Below are 17,890 nucleotides of genomic sequence, written 5' to 3' on the forward strand. Positions count from 1 at the left end.
TAGTGAGTGTGAGTGTGTGTGTGTGTGTGTGTGTGTGTTTTGGTTTTTGGGCCACACCAGGTGATGCTCAGGAGTTACTCTTGGCTTGGGGGACCATATGGGACGCCGGGGATTGAACCGTGGTTCTTCCTAGGCTAGTGCAGGCAAGGCAGACACCTTACCCCTTGCGCCATCGTTCCGACCCCCGTAGTTATATGTTTTAAAAATGTTTCTATTGATTTGCCTGAGTACTGTGATATGTAGCTTAAAAATCAAGTTTCTTTTTCTCCTGGAGCCTTAGGTCTATATATTCTTTTTGTATTCTGTCCATATCATTACAATAAATCTTTTGATACTTTAAGAATTATAAAATATACCTTGGATTTAGAATATGATTAAAATACTATAAAAGTGTTATAAATATTTAAGATTTGAGACTTTAAAAGCATACATTAGCTTAAACAGTGGTATTTCTTTTGAATTTCAATTGAACTAGCTGCCTAACTGCAACTCTATCATTTCTTTACCCCAGAAAATTTTTTTATTGCCTTGAACTTCTTTTTGAATAGTGCTAGCAACTTAGCAACCTATCTGTTCTAACCTGTTCTACTGTGTAAATTGATCTAGACATTATTAAATGTTTAGAGTGTCAATATTTTTAGTTGAGTCATTTTAGGTATGAAGAGAAAGCATAAATAATTGATTTTGTAATCTAGATGAATATTCAAAATAATCATTAAAACAAAGCAGCATTCTTTTTTTTTTTTTTTTTTTTGGTTTTGTTTTGTTTTGTTTTTTTGTTTTTGGGCCACACCGGTAACGCTCAGGTGTTACTGCTGGCTATGCGCTCAGAAGTTGCTCCTGGCTTGGGGACCATATGGGATGCCAGGGGATCGAACCACGGTCTGTCCAAGGCTAGCGCAGGCAAGGCAGGCACCTTACCTCTAGCGCCACCACCCAGCCCCTATTCTTTTTTTTTTTTAAATATTTTTATTTAAACATCTTGATTACAAATATGATTGTAGTTGGATTTCAATCATATAAAGAACACCCATCACCAATGTCCCAAATCTCCCTCCTCCCCACTCACTTCCACCTGTACTCGAAATAGCCTTTCTACTTCCCTCATTCATTCATATTGTTATGATAGTTGTCAGTGTAGTTATTTCTCTAACAGCACTTACCATCTTAGTGGTGAGCTTCAAAGCAGCATTTTTTTTTTTTGTTTGTTTTTGGGCCACACCCGGCGGTACTCAGGGGTCACTCCTGGCTGTCTGCTCAGAAACAGTTCCTGGCAGGCACGGGGGACCATATGGGACACCGGGATTTGAACCAACCACCTTAGGTCCTGGATCGGCTGCTTGCAAGGCAAACACCGCTGTGCTATCTCTCCGGGCCCTCAAAGCAGCATTCTTAAAACATGATCTTTATACTAAATATTGGTCTATTATCATCTCTCATCATCTTAGGTCATTTGATCAGTTAAATTTGCTAAACATTGTTTTTTTTTTTTTTTTTTTTTTTTTTTTTTTTTTTTTTTTTTTTGGTATTTTGGGCCACATCCGTTTGATGCTCAGGGTTACTCCTGGCTAAGCACTCAGAAATTGCCCCTGGCTTGTGGGGGACCATATGGGACTCCGGGGGATCAAACCGAGGTTTTTCCTTGGCTAGCGCTCGCAAGGCAGACACTTTACCTCTAGCACCACCTCGCTGGCCCCAGAAATTTGCTAAACATTTTATTCAGTAAATATTTACCGGTTTAGGATAGTACATCAGGTGAGGTACTTTTCTTGTACATGGCCCACTTGGCTTTGATCCCTGGCACTGAACATGTTCTTTAGAACCCTGCCAGATTTGATCCCTGAGCACAGAACCAGGTATAAGCTCTGAGTACTGCCAAGTGTGATCCAAAGCCAAATTAAAACAAACAAAAACTCAGTATATTCAGACTAGTAGATACTGTTCTAGACATAAGTTTAGGTATTAAGCCTAAATAAACATAGCCATTAATCTTTAAAGAAGTTTTGATTGGGACCAGAAGTATAGCACAGCAGTAAGGTGGTTTGCCTTGCACGCGGCCAACACAAGACAGAGATCAATTTGAATCCAGGCATCCCATATGGTCCCCAAGCCTGCCAGGAGCAACTTCTGAGCACAGAGCCAGGAGTAATCCCTGAGTGCCGCCGGGTATGACTCAAAAACTTAAAAAAAAAAAAAAAAAAAAAAAGGAAGAAGTTTTTATTACTAGAACTTTACAACTTATTTTAAAAATGTTGATGCTTCGGGGCCGGGAAGGTGGCGCTAGAGATAAGGTGTCTGCCTTGTAAGCGCTACCAAGGAACGGACCGCGGTTCGATCCCCCGGCGTCCCATATGGTCCCCCCAAGCCAGGGGCGATTTCTGAGCACATAGCCAGGAGTAACCCCTGAGCGTCAAACGGGTGTGGCCCAAAAACCAAAAACCAAAAAAAAAAAAAAAAAAAAAATGTTGATGCTTCCTAGGATAACTAAAATTTGGAATTTTATTTACTGTTTTAATGTTCATATCTTTTAAGATCTCGTTCAACTCTTGGACACTCCAGAGCACATTGGAGCCAAGGATCTAGTTCTCATACTAATCGGCCACAGGAGTCACGGAATCGCAGTCGAATTTCTACTGTTATACAGCCTTTACGGCAGAATGCAGCAGAAGTTGTGGACCTTACTGTGGATGAAGATGGTAAGTGGGAGTAGTAACATTATCAAAAAGTAATTTTGATAAAAAGGAATTTTAAAAATATTTCGTAGATTCCTATTGGCTAATAATGGTTATATTAATAATATAGGAAAGGTTTAATTTAAAAAAATTTTTTTGTGGGGTGAGCCACACGTGGTGGCTCTCAGGAATTACTCCTGGCTCTTCACTCAGAAATCACTTATCGCAGGTTCAGGGGAAATTATGGGATGCTGGGGATTGAGTCTGTGTTGGCATCCCTACCACTGTGCTATACTCCAGCCCCCAATTTTTAAATCATTTCTAAAAAATTAAATTTCTTTTGACACTATGGTTTACAGTTGTTCATGATACATTCAATCTTCTATTCAATATTTCAACACTAATCCCACCATCAGTATACTATTCCCTCTACACTAGTCAACAGTTTTCCAACCTCCCTGAAGCTATCCCTTGTCAGGTTCAAATAATCTACTTAATATTTTTGGTACAACTAGACGGTAATGGAATTATCAAAAACAACTTCATTACGGGCCGGTTAGATACAATAGTGGTTGGATCTTGCATGGGACCTAACTGGGGAGGACACCGTTCTATTCCTGGTACCCATATGGTCCCTCAGCCTGCCAGGGGTGATTTCTAAGTGCAGAGCCAGGAATAATCCCTGAGGAGCATCACTGGCTGTGGTCCAACAACCAACCAACCAACCAACCAACCAACCAACCAACCAACCAACCAACCAACCAACCAACCAACAAAGTTTTTATAAAAACAACTTCATTGAAAGAAAATCTGTGAAAATTATTATGTCTCACAATGAGATGTTATGTCATTGTCTGAAGGCCTATTGAGTTGTATATCAGTAGTTGAACTTTCTGTTGTCGATATTATTTGTTGAACTTAAGTGGCTTCTATGAAATATTCACACATTGTGTGTCTTCGTTCTGGGAAATCAATATTAAAATTATGGGGTTGTTGTGCCACTTTGTAATTGGCAAATTACACATTTTTGGAAATTTGTGGAGCTGTACTGAAAATCCCATATGGAAACAGCAGTGGTTCATGGAGTCCTTTGAGTGTGGCTCCAGTACGATCCATTATGTTCATGAGTTATTCTTGCTAGTTGGCCATCTTTTCAAGAGTTAGATGAGTCTCTGGCATTGCTTTGCTGCTGGGATTTCTGGAAGTACAGAAGTACAGGGGAAAGCTGCTGAAATTTTTCATCTTATTTTTAATACAAATAATAATTTTTGGCTCAAGAGATAGTATAAAGGAGTTAAAGTTCTGTACAGTTCTGTACTTAACCGTGCATATGGCAGATCCTGTTTCAACACCAGTACTACATATGGTTCCTCATTACCACCAAGGAGCAGTGTCAGGAATAAAACCCTGAGTACCACTAGGTGTGCTCAGACTATCATTCCCAATAAAATGCAAGATAATAATTTTAATATGTCATTAAGATTTATGTTTAAAATCTTTTCTTTCTGCTATGGTTATTTTTCATTACTTGATAATTATTTTAGGGGAAAGTGGTAATTTGATCTTATATTTTATTTTTATGTTCATATTTTTCCTGAAAAAGGAAACAAAAAATTTAAAATATAGACAATAAAAGCATTATTAATGATTTAAAATGATGCATAGGGGCCAGAGAGATAGCACAACTGTAGGTTGTTTGCCGTGCACACAGCCTATTCAGGACAAATGGTGTTTCAAATCCCGGCATCCCATATGTTCCCTCGTGCCTGCCAGGAGTGATTTCTGAGTGCAGAGTCAGGAGTAACACCTGAGTGCTGCTGAGTGTGGCCCAAAAACCAACCAACCAATCAATCAATAAAGTTAAAAAAAAAAAAAAGAAAAGAAAATGGTACTGAGAACCATATGGGATGCTAGGATTTGAACTATCATCTGTCCTGATTCAGCTGCTTGAAAGGCAAGCGCCCTACCAGAGTGCTATCTCTCCAGCCCCTAAACTTTACTTTTTTTTTTTTGGTTTTTGGGCCACACCCGGTGACGTTCAGGGGTTACTCCTGGCTATGCGCTCAGAAGTTGCTCCTGGCTTCTTGGGGGACTATATGGGGCGCCGGGGGATCGAACCACGGTCCTTCCTAGGCTAGCGCAGGCAAGGCAGGCACCTTACCTCCAGCGCCACCGCCCGGCCCTAAACTTTACTTTTTATCAAAAATACTAGTAAATATTTTTATTTGCAAATGTATATTTGTGGGGACTCCCAAATAGTGCTTAGGGGGCGATTGGACCACTTTGAGCAGTATTTGTTCATGTCTCTGGACTCTGGTCTAGTGCTGAGGCCTGATACAGTTCTTTGGGAATACCAATGGTACTGGTGATATAGTATTAAAGGGATTATTTGGTTTTTTCGCCAGTGTCTGGGCATAGTGCACTCTCAACTCTTTCAACCATTCCTCTGTCTTCATACAAATATTTTGTGTAAAACACAAAACAATGAGAAAGATTAAGCTAGAAAGTAAGGATAAAGTCTAGTGATTTTTTTTTTCCTACCCGCCCACCGCCTTGTTTTGTTTTTTTTTGGGTCACACCCAGCAACGCTCAGAGGTTACTCCTGGCAGGCTCAGGAGACCATATGGGATGCCGGAATTAAAGTGTTAGCTTGCTCTTAAATATAACCTGTTAATTTGTTTGGAAATGCTAAATGAAAGCTTTATATTTTGTAGAACCTACTGTAGTACCAACCACTTCTGCGAGAATGGACTCACAAACCACAAGCGCTTCCATTACCAGTACAAATCCATCTACCTCTGAGCAGGCTTCTGATCCTTCATCCGCTGTCACTAGTACTCAACCCTCCACAGTGTCAGAGACTTCAGCTACTCTCCCAAGCAATAGTATGACTGGTACTTCTGTAGGAGGTATGTAAAAATCAGTGGCCTGGGGAAGGGCTTTTTGTCATTACGTTTAAGAGGGAAAAAAATGTTTCTTTTTGGTTTTTTAGCTATAATAGCAAGGGTGTTTTCTAAGGATGAATATCCTGTGGAAGGCCAGAGAGGGAGAATAGTTAGAGGGAAGGACACTGTCTTTCAGCTAACCTGAGTTCAATTCCTGGCATCCCATATGGTCACCCAAGCACCACCAGGAGTGATTCTTGAGTGCAGAGCCAGAATTAGTACATGAGCATTGCCAGGTGTGATCTGCAAATAAAACAAAAACAAAAACGAAAACAACAGAAAAATGAGAATGTTAAGGGTGCTAGATAGACATAATAGGTATTAAGTCCAGGAAATCTCCAGCATTAGAGCACTCTATTCTCTGGCCTCAGATCTGCCTCTCGTCACCTGAATATTGCTGGAACCACCCTCAGATCCCCATTCAGCCCTCCCACCCCCTCTGAACACACAATTCTAAGACTTTAGGGCTAGGGAGGTATCTCAAAAGACAGAGATGTATATGCTTTGTATGCTGGAGCACTGAGTTTGATCCCTGGCACATGGTCTCCTAAGCACACCTGGAAGCAACCCCCACAAGCACCAAGCTGAAAGTAGGCCCAAGCACCGATGTCCCAAAATGCAAAATAAGAATAAAAGATCAGATGTATGTGATTTTAAAAATATTTCTTAGAAAATGAAATGCTTCTTCTCTTAATCCAGTCATTTTAGTATCCAAATGAGGAAAAAGGCACAGTCAGATGAACCTGAGTTCCAACACTGAGTCTAATCCTGAGCAATATAACTTCACACGGCCAGCATGGGTTTTGTTATGTGTTACCACAGATGTTCCCCTAAACTTTGCCAGTAGTAATCCGAGTAGAATTAAGCGCTGAACACTACCTAAACCAATCAATCAATCAATCAAGAATAAACATTCTTCAGGAGCAAACAGCCTCTTATAAATTTGTACTGATTTCATATTTCTGTTTTTAACAAATGGGGTTCTGTGTGTTAATGATCAAAAATGTAAGCAACAGAAATGAAAAGATTAGACAAATCAGATTTCATTAAAAAATAAAACTTTTGGGCTGGAGGGACAGCACAGTGATTGGGTGTTTACCTCACATGTGGCCGACATGGGATGGGGCCTGGGTTCGATCCATGGCATCCTATATGGTCCCCCAAGCCTGCCAGGAGTGATTTCTGAGTACAGAGCCAGGAGCTCTGAGCACCACTGGATGTGGTCCAAAAACAACCAAGCAAACAAAAAAAAACCCAAAAAAAAACCTTTTGTGCATTCAAGGATATTATCAAAAAAATTAAAGACAATGTACAAACCATGTATTTGATAAGATATCCAAAATATTTAGAATTCTCAAATTCAACAATAAAAAAGATAACCCAATTTAGAAATGGGCAAAATGAGAGCCAGAAATGAGGCTTTATTGGTTGAATACATAGCATTTCAGGACCCTTAAGTGACACTAGGATGTGTCCATAGATATTTTTCTTTTTGTTTGTTTTTTGGGGACCTTTTGTTTTGTTTTGGGGCCACACCTGGTTACGTTATTTTTGACTGTGCACTCAGGAATCATTTCTCAAGGATCATGGCTCAGTAGACCATAGGGATAACTGGGATTGAACCCAGGTCAGCTGTGTGCAAGACAAGTGCCTTACCCACTGTACTATCATTCTAGCCCCCTGTAGATATTTTCTTTAAAAATTACAGAAAATGAGGCCAGAGAGTTAGCATGGAGGGAAAGGTGTTTGCCTTGCATGAAGAAGGTCGGTGGTTTGAATTCTGGCATCCCATATGGTCCCCAAGCCTGCCAGGAGCAATTTCTGAGTGTTGAGCCAGGAGTGACCTCTGAGCGCTGCGGGGTGTGACCCAAAATAGGTAAATAAATAAACAAACAAATAAATAAAAATTAAAAGAAAAAATGTAACAAGGAAGCAAATGAAAGGGATATTCATTATTGGAGAGAATGCAAAAAAGAACTACAATGAACCAAACATTTTACACCCACTTTTGATATCTATGAAAACCAAGGCAGAAAATTAAATAATGTTTATAAGGGTTTTTGTTTTTTTTTTTGTTTGTTTGTTTTTGGGTCACAACTGGTGGTGCTCAGCTCAGGGGTTACTCCTGGCTCTGTGTTCAGAAATCACTTTTGGCAGGCTTGAGGGACCATATGGGATGCCAGGATTTCAACCGCTGTCCATTCTGTGTTGGTTGCATGCAAAGCAAACACCTTATCGCTGTGCTATTGCTCCGGCCATGAAGGGAATTAGAAGTTGGGATCCTTTTTAATTTCTGCCAGGATTGTAAAGTGTTGCAGATATTGTTGAAATTTTGGTGGTTTTGTAAGAAATAAAACAGTTAACTATTTGACCCCGCAGTTGTTTCTGTATATATTCAAAAAAACTGAAAACAAGGATGAGGTTGTAAAAAGTTTGATAAGTTGGGGGGAAATTTTCTGTATAGAAACAAACTCATCTACTAGGGATAAGAACTCATACATTTTACAACACAGGGGTGCCTCCCACCTTGAACATATATCATAAGGCCCCAACTTAGACTCCATGTGATTAGACATCGACTATCCAACCCCAAACCCTAGATCTCAGAGATAGAACCGACACAATTCTCCACAACAGCACCAGGAACCAAACTCCCTCCAGGATATTTTTAATACTGCTCTGACACCAACATGCTCCAGTTTTGATCTGACATCCTTACAATGAGGAAATGGCAACAACTTTATCTAAGAGCAGGTTGTCTTATCTCACCACCTAATGATAAGATGAAATCAGAAGACAACGTCATCCTTTGGACTGTGCAAAAGCCAAGATTGCTAACTACAGAAGACTGTGACAACCATGACTGGGCAGAACTTATCCTGGGACCAATAAAAAGGCCCTACTCTAAGGCTTTGGCCTATGATCTGTACAATAACCAAGATCTCTAATTCCAGAGATCTGACTGAGATAACTGCAAATGAGCAGAACTTCTGGAAACATAATGAAAACTCTATCCTAGGCTTCATCCTAGGATTGGGGCAAAAACCAAGACCACCAACTACAGAAGACTGATTAAAACAACAGTGATGGAACAGAACTTCTATAACCGTAAAGAAAGACTCCATCCTAAGTTCCATCCTATGACCTGTGCAGATACAAAATCTCTAGTTACAGAGGCCTGATTTTATCATCTACACCCAGCAGAAATTTTCCAGACATCACAAAAGGACCGAGGGGAGAGTAAAAGCATTTACGGAGCCTGTAGTTATTCCCATGACAGTATACTTCAAGGGTAGAGAAACCCTGTATCTCTTAGGCCAAGGGAATTCCCTTTCTAATCTCCCCAATATTTACTGTGCCTATGCAAAAAATAAATTAAAAAAAAAAAAAAAGCACAATTTTTTTTTTTGTTATTGTTATTTCTTTTTCTGTTTTGCTTTGTTTTGTTTTTATTTCGGGACCATAGTTATTATTTGGTTATTGTCTTTATTGTGCTTTTCCGTTTTTTGTTTTTTTTTTTTTTGATTTTTTTTGTTATTGTATTTTTTTTGTATTATGTTTTTTCCCTTTCTTCTCTTAAATTGATATTTATAGCCTCTAGAAGGACTCCTCCCATTATTTGTTTGTTTGATTTTTGCCCCCCTTTTCTTCCTTCAAACAGAAATCACATACTTGAACCTTGAATCTCATTCTGCCTCATAAATTGAGGGGGAAATGGGGCCGGAGAGATAGCATGGAGGTAGGGTGTTTGCCTTGCATGCAGAAGGACAGTGGCTCACTTCTCCCCTCCCCTTTCTTCCCCTTCCTTCCCCTCTCCTTTCCGTTTTCGAGCTACACCTGGTGACGCTCAGGGGTTACTCCTGGCTGTGCGCTCAGAAATCACTCCTGACTTGGGGGACCATTTGGGACTCTGGGGATAGAACTGTGGTTCATCTTAGGTTATTGCATGCAAGGTAAATGCCCTACCACTTGCATTCTGATGTCTTCTTCCCCCCACCCTCTTCTGCCTGCCTCTGGGGTCATGCAATCTCTCTTTCCCTCTCTCTCCCTTTCCCTCCCTTTCTCTCCCTCTCCCTCCCTCTCCCTCTGCTTCCCTGCTCCCCTGCTCTCTCCTCCCTCCCCTCCCCCTCTACTCCCCCCCTCCCCCTACTCTTTTCTTCATACCTCAATATAAATTTATTAATAAAATTAACCTTATGACACTTGTCAAAATATTTTTATAACATACTTAATTGTAGTGGAAACCTCATACCCCAATTCCAGGGGGATTAGGGAATGCGAATCTGGGTCTGCAAGCAACACCAACACAGAAAATAATCCACACAAGATTAGGGAGATAAAACAGGTTCAAGAACTTCCACCACAAGCTTTCTGCAAGCAGGTAAAAGGGTACCAACATGCAGACAGACTAGTAATGGGACTGAAACCATAAAAAGTCTCTGACAGAAGAGGTCTTTATTAGGAAGAGTAAAACCATCCCTAATAGGTGGAGAATGGATTTGGGTAGAGGCTCAATCCAGAGGTCCTTCCTGCCCCGGTGGAACAAGCACATACAAAGAAGAATTATCCTGAATAAAGTAAGAACCGGTTACTCCAACACTTAATAAAAATGAATATGGTTACATAATTATAATAAAGCTAACAGAAAAGTTTGGTGGTGTTTCATATATATTGTATTACATGACATGCCTTATATACATTATCACATTTAATTATCTTCAAATCTCAACACTTAAGATGGTTTTCATACAGTTTTACTAAAACCCTTGATCTAATAACAGTTAAAAACACAAAATATGTAAAATTTGTGCCACAATCTCAAGTTGGAATTTCAAGAAAAGGAATTTGATTCTAATAACACTTGCCACATAGCACTATTGATATTTCAAAGATATTGTCTCTAAACAGTGAAAATTATGTGAGCAGATATTAAAAATCTGGTATGTTCTACAATAAAGCTCTCAGTGTCTGTGTCTCCTTTACTTCTCTTTACCCCCACTACCCCTTATCATGAGAGTGAGAAATGGTAAATCACATGAAGCCAAACATAGCAATTAGCTTTTTAGCATGCTTCTGGATTCTAGTCTTCGTATTTTACTTTATGACATATTACTTTCTTCCATAACTTATAAATATATATTTGCTTTTTAGTTTTTGGGTCAAACCTGACAGTGCTCAGGAGTAAGTGCTCAGGAATCACTCCTGGTTTCTACGCTCAGAAATCACTCCTGGCAGGCTAGGGGGACCATATGGGATACTGGGGTTCGAACCACTGTCCTTGTACATGCAAGGCAAATGCTTTACCTCCATGCTATCTCTTCAGCCCCCATAACTTATATTTTACCCTATTCTTTTTTTTGTTTTGTTTTGTTTTTGGCGGGGTCACACCCATTTGATGCTCAGGGGTTACTCCTGGCTAAGCTTTCAGAAATTGCCCCTGGCTTGGGTGGACCATATGGGATGCCGGGGGATCGAACCGTGGTCCTTCCTTGGCTAGCGCTTGCAAGGCAGACACCTTACCTCTAGTGCCACCTCGCAGGCTCCATATTTTACCCTACTCTTAACTTCACTTCCCATTCTTTTTTTTTTTTTTTTTTGGTTTTTGGTTTTTGGGCCACACCCGGCGGTACTCAGGGGTTACTCCTGGCTGTCTGCTCAGAAATAGCTCCTGGCAGGCACGGGGGACCATATGGGACACTGGGATTCGAACCAACCACCTTTGGTCCTGGATCGGCTGCTTGCAAGGCAAACGCCGCTGTGCTATCTCTCCGGGCCCCACACTTTCCATTCTTTGTGGCAAGCTCCCTACCATGAACTGGTCTTCTAATCCTCATTTCTATTATCTGTGGATATCATCCCCACGCTGCCTTTTATTTCCTATCCCACAGATGCGTGAGATTATTCTATGTTCATCTCTCTCCCTCTGATTCTCCATGTTCATTCATGTATAAGCAAATTTCATGACTTAACGTCCTAGCAGCAGCATAGTATTCCATAGTGTATATATACCACAGTTTCTTTAGCCACTCATCGGTCGTCAGGCACCTGGGTTGCTTCCAGATTCTGGCTATTGTAAATAGTGCTGCAGTGAACACACTTAAGGGCCATAAAATTACCAGTTTAAGAGCTCTTAATTTTAACACTGATTCGTTTTTGAAAAAGACCAAGAGTTTTTTTTTTTTTTCACAATAAAGTTTATTATAAAAAACAGGCTTGTGTGGGAACAAGGGGACAAACAAGTACATTTAGGAAGCTGAATATTGGTGGCTCAGGTGAAGTAGTGCGGCTTCTAAATTCGGGTGCCATACTCGCAGAGGGCAGGAGTCAAATCCTCCATAGTTAAAAGTGTACTTGTGGTCCTTGCTTTTGCTTTGGGAGCTGCCAGAGGCTGCGTCCTTCATTTTGCAGCGCTGTATGTAGGGCATCGTTGGCAATATCGGAGACAATTTCTGGGCAGTGAGGGAGATGAGCTGAATCATGCGCGGGTCTGAGGCTTGGAAGCCGGCGCGGTTCAGATAGTGACCGGTCAGGGCGTCCGGGATTGTTGGCGAGTAATCCTCCAGCTGCATGCGGAAGTCCATGAGAGGGGTGCGGAGACCACCGGCCCGACGTTTCCGTTGGCCGCGCTCGGCCGGACGTAAAGCCCGTTAGACATGGCCCCCTCCGGGAGCCGCCCCGCGCCACTCGGCCGGCCCTCCGGCATGCGCAGCCACGGATTCCACGCCCACTGCGCGGCTCCAGCCCCAGGTCCCCCTGCAGCCCTCGAGGGACTGGCCTTGTTCTCCGCGGCCATGCCGGCGGGCAAAGCGACGGACACCTACACCATGGGCACGGGGCCCGGGCCGTGGCCACGGCAGCAGAGTCCGGCGCCGCCTCGCGTCCGAGCTGGAGCCGATGTTGCAGTTCATCGGGCCGGTCAAGACAAAGGGTTTCTAAGCGTCTTGGATGGGCTCTTACGGGGAAGGATCAATAAAGGACCGAATTATAGCATTTTGGCATGCTGCTGATGGCCATGATACTAACATGAACAAATGCAATCTCAACAGCACAATTCAGATACGTTCTTTATGTGAAAGATTTTCCTTGCTAATATTCTGTCTAGCGTCAGAATATCTACCTACTAGTAATATTTTCGTAAGCACTTTCGTTCCTAAGAAGATTGCTTAACTCCCCCCAAATTATTTTACCAGAATCAACATCCTGATAAGAGTTCTTGTTTGAAGTTCAAAGTTCAGAAGAAACAACATACACTGTTTTACATTTGAGCAAAATTACGTCAAAATGACACATTTTAACCTCTTATGATCCTGACTTCCTCCTTTTCCAAGGAAAATTATGTGTATATTCTTGTAGAAATCCTATTTTCTAAATTCCTATGATACGAAGGCAACATTTTTTGGTGAGTAGAGCTATATTTATGCAGAAAAGCTTGTAAATAAGAAAGGTTATAATCAAATAAGATATTTTGTCTTTTACTAAATACCATAGATTTTAATTTTATCATATACATAATTAACTTCGTTACAACGATAAAAAAAATCTTCAGATTCTGTGACAGAACTAAGTTTGCCAAACAAGCAGGGGCAGGGGGGGTTGGGCTGTTGTGGAGAAGGATCAGTAAAGGACCGAATTTATATATAGCATTTTGTCATGTTGCTGGTGGTCATGAGACAACTCTGTAGACCTAACTCTGTTCTAAAATTTTTAATCTGATCAATTATTCCATGGCTCTTGATAAACATTGGTCACCTGTTTTCTTTACACCTTCCTTACACTTTTCTAACCTTAGTTTACCAGAACCATCTAGCTTTATTCTTAGCTTAATTTCTCTAATGATGATAGTTAAAATGGAAACCTATCAGAGTGGTTCCTCCTTGTGAATTGAAGCAATATAATCTTGGGCTTTTATTAATTAGTTGTTACAGCATTGCTATAATGCAGTCAATTCCTTTTCTATATAGTCTAACATTCTCCTTAAGTGTGTGATACTAGGTTTCACATATGGGAGACCACCCGTGATACGATTGAAAGAAGTCTTTTTTTGTTTTTTGTTTTTGTTTATTTTTTTGGTCACACCCAGCAGTGCTCAGGGGTTACTCCTGGCTCTACACTCAGAAATCGCTCCTGGCAGGCTGGGGGGACCGGGATTTGAACCACCGATATTCTGCATGAAGGGCAAACACCTTACCTCCATGCCATCTATCCGGCCCCAGTACCTCAACATTTTGATGAAATAAAATCTTGCAATAGTAGAGGAAGTAAAGCTGTTATTATATTCTTTGGTATAAATAGTACAGCATATTAATAAAAAATGGTTCCTTAGTGTTTTATTCCACAAAATCAAGTAGACTGTTGTTCATGGCTTTTCTATGAATTTATAATGCAAATTAAGAATGCAACCTAATTATATAACTGACTTCATCTGCTTGAATAATTTATTTTAGAAGTAAACAATTTTATTGTGTTTTAGGATGTATTACTTAGCAATATTTAGCTTCTCTACTAATGGTGGCAAGGTTGTACTAATTCTAGAAGGCAATTAGAGGTTAGTAAAAATTTGTAATACTTTTCATCAAGTTAGATTATTGCACTCTAAAGTCTAGATTAAAACCTTTATAAAGACCTACTGCACAAATCTTACCCAGAAGAGAACTCTGAAGGGCAGGACTGGACAAGAATGAAAGGGCAGAACCTAGAGATATACAGGGAGATTTGTTGGAACCTAAACCAATAGCACTTAGGTTTATTTATTATAATAATATTATTATATAATTACATAATATATTATACTATTTATTATTATAGATTTATTTACTATAATTATAATATATACTTATTTATCATAATTATATATTATTATACATTCACTTTATTGTTTTGTTGAATTCTTATATTATTTATAAATACCCAGAAGATTTTTTTAAATATAATTTGCTCCAGAGGAGATTCATTTGAAATTTCATGCTGAAAAGGAATAGAACATCCCAGCTGTTACTCTAGAAATAAAACTAAAATTGAAGTGCTGCAGAATCTTCAGGTTTCTTAAGAGCATAGTGACAGGGGAAAGGAAGGCAGGGCTCTGGGCTCTTCTTTTAAGTTTTATTTTAAAAAATTGTTTTTGGAGTAGGTCTGAAGTGATAGGATAGATAGGGGTCTTGCTTTGTATGTAGCTGACCTGACCCAGGTTTGATCCCTGCCACCCCATTGGGGCTACCAAGTTTTACCCCGAGAAAGAGTCAGCACTAAGCCCTAAGCACCACCAGCTATGGCCACAAAAACGTTAAAAATAATGTTTTTTAAAATAAAACTTTTATGGGGGGGGTCACACCAGGTGACGCTTAGGGGTAACTCCTGGTTCTGTGCTTAGAAATTGCAGACTTGGAGGACTATATGGGAAACTGGGAATCGAACCAGGTATTGTCTGTCCTGGTTGGCCGCTTGCAAGGCAAATGCCCTATGCCAGTGGTCAGCAACCTACAACTCTCGAGCCACATGTGGCTCTTTACACTTTTAATTTGGCTCTTCTGTGTGCCGGGAGGCCGCTCCAGGAGTCAGGACTCTGCTCCTAGCCTCTGTCAGTGCGCACCCTGTGTGGCTCTCAAAATAAATTTCAGTCGTGGTTTTGGTGAGATTTGGCTTAGTTGAAAAAAAAAGGTTGCCAACCACTGCTATGCTGTGCTATCTCTCTGGCATAAGACATAGAACACACTCAGGACTCAGATGTTTCCTACTTATGACCATTATCTTTCCTATCAAAAACAATAAGAGGAAATGATTGCAACATTTAATAGGAAAAAAGGGTTATATAATGTTCCTTAGACTTATATTGCTTGGGATTAGACTCTGTTGGAACTCAGCTTCATCTGACTGTGCCTTTTCCCATGTGGATACTAAAATGAGTAGATTATGGGGCCAGAGTGGCAGAACAAATGCTCTAGCCTTTCATGCATCTGACCCAGGATGGAACGGACCTAGGTTTGATCTCCAGCATCCCATCTGGTCCCCCAAGCCAGGAGCAATTTCTGAGCGCATAGCCAGGAGTAACCCAGAGCGTCACCGGATGTGATCCAAAAACAGACAGACAAACAAAGCTTAATAAAATAATGAGTAGATTACTAAAAGAGACCTTTTGTTTTCTAAATAATTTTTTATCACAAGTCCTGTCCTTTATTTATTTTGCATTTTGGGCTACCTGATGCTGGGTCTGAATTTACTTTCAATGTGGTGCTTGGAGAGTGGGGTTGCGGTTACTCTCAGATGTACTTAGGATACTATGTGCCAGGGATCAAATTCAGGGCTCCAGCATGTGAAGCTTGTATATTTGTCTTTTGAGATCACCTGCTAGTCCCAAAATCTTATCATTTGGGGATGGATGGGCCTCCCGGCAATACTGAGAAGACCTGGGGGAAATCTGAGGTTTGAGGATACATACAATGAGTGAGTGAGGATTCTGCAGTTCTGGGAATTACCTGATATAATGCCTATACTGTATCTCTAACTCAGGGGTGGCGAACAGGATTTTTATCCTCACTCAAAATGGCAAAATGCAATATGTGTTTAATAGATTATTGCTAAAATTATATGCTTTTGTGTGAGTGTCTGTTTTGGCAGGTCACTGTGTGGTGTGGCTCTCTGACACTTACAGTTTAAAATTTTGGCTCTTTGTGTCGAACTTGTTCGCCACCCCTGCTCTAATTCCTTAGCATTCTCATGTTCTGGTTTTTGTTTGTTGTTTGCCAACTATACTCGACAACACTATGCGTTACTCCTGGCTCAGCATTCCGAATCACGCCTGGCAGTGCTTGAGCAACCAACATAGGTTACCAGGGATAGAATCTAGGTCATCTGTGTGCACAAGACAAGCATACTACCCCTGTCATGTTGCTCTTGTTACATCATTCTCATATTCTGTTGGGACTTATTTTAGTCCTCACAGAGAAGGAAGATATTGGAGATTGATGAGACTTAGCAGATACACTGCTATATGACTATATCTGGGTAGGTAAGATTTTGCGAAAATTGTAAGATTAGAGAGGCAGTACAGGAGGTCAGACGTATGGTCTCTCAAGCAGAAACATTGCCAGGTGTGTCACTCCTAAACAGAGCTGGATATGGGGCAAATAGTCCCCCACCCCTAAAGAAAGATACAATAACTTACATCATATTTGGGGTGATTCATGGATTTCTAGTATATGATAGAGAATTTACATACTTCAGAATTTTTAAATTTAATCATTTATTACCATCTAAAGCAAGGTCAATTGGCATATTTTATTTAGTGGTGGGAAGGATTTGGGCCACACTCCTAATGTTTGGGGCCTACTCCCAACATCATAGTAAATAAGAGCTTCCTGAAGATTTTAGGTTTTGTTTTTTTTTTTGGTATTTGGTTTTTGGGCCACATCCGGCGATGCTCAGGGGTTACTCCTGGCTGTCTGCTCAGAAATCGCTCCTGGCAGGCACGGGGGGGGGGGGGGGGGGGCATATGGGACACAGGATTCGAACCAACCACCTTTGGTCCTGGATCGGCTGCTTGCAAGGCAAACGCCGCTGTGCTATCTTTCCGGGCCCAGATTTTAGGCTTTCTGAGGAAAAAACCAATAAAGCTCAGAGTACATGATATGCATGTTAAAGGTCAAGAACATGGACCTATCCATTCTGATCTTCAGATTTGAATTGACTAGTTGTTCTTAGTACTTTATTTACTTATACACAGTACTGAACTTTAGCACCACTTAGTAAGTAGTATCCCTCTGTTTCATCACTTGATGGTTCTATTATCTTTTGATTTCAAGATGACTCAAGGCGAACTGCATCTAGTGCTGTGATGGAAGCTGGCCCCCCTGCCATGCCAAGGTTACCTGCCTGCTGTCCCCAGCACTCACCGTGTGGAGGGTCCTCCCAGAATCACCATGCACTTGGACACCCACACACTAGCTGTTTCCAGCAACACAGCCACCACTTCCAACACCATCACCACCACCACCACACACCCCACCCAGCGGTACCAGTTTCTCCCTCCTTCACTGATCCCACGTGCCCGGTGGAAAGACCTCCACAAGTACCAGCACCATGTGGGGGAAATGCCAGTTCTGGCACCAGCTACCATGACCAGGTTTGTACAATTTTATTTTTAATGTAATTCAAAAGGGTGGGGAAGGTAATGATTTTTATATGCCAAATCTAATTTCTTATTGTCTCTGCAAAAATGGTCAGCTTAGTGGTCTTTTACTTTAAAAAATTTTTAATTACTATGATTTTATAATGGCCTTT

The 17,890-nt window shown here is 40.8% G+C and overlaps 1 protein-coding gene across 5 annotated transcripts in view; it reads left to right on the forward strand.

Moving 5' to 3' along the window:
* The window catches only part of RNF111 (ring finger protein 111), a 126,250-nt gene that overhangs the window by 70,461 nt on the left and 37,899 nt on the right, over nt 1–17,890 (forward strand). For all 5 annotated transcript variants that reach the window (XM_049773620.1, XM_049773623.1, XM_049773622.1 and 2 more), the window contains 3 exons: nt 2,533–2,696; nt 5,387–5,581; nt 17,413–17,732. In XM_049773620.1, the coding sequence (XP_049629577.1) occupies nt 2,533–2,696; nt 5,387–5,581; nt 17,413–17,732 (679 nt within the window). The remainder of the gene's footprint in view (nt 1–2,532; nt 2,697–5,386; nt 5,582–17,412; nt 17,733–17,890) is intronic.

This window comes from Suncus etruscus, chromosome 5, assembly GCF_024139225.1.
Source record: "Suncus etruscus isolate mSunEtr1 chromosome 5, mSunEtr1.pri.cur, whole genome shotgun sequence".
Classification (NCBI taxonomy): Eukaryota; Metazoa; Chordata; class Mammalia; order Eulipotyphla; family Soricidae; genus Suncus; species Suncus etruscus.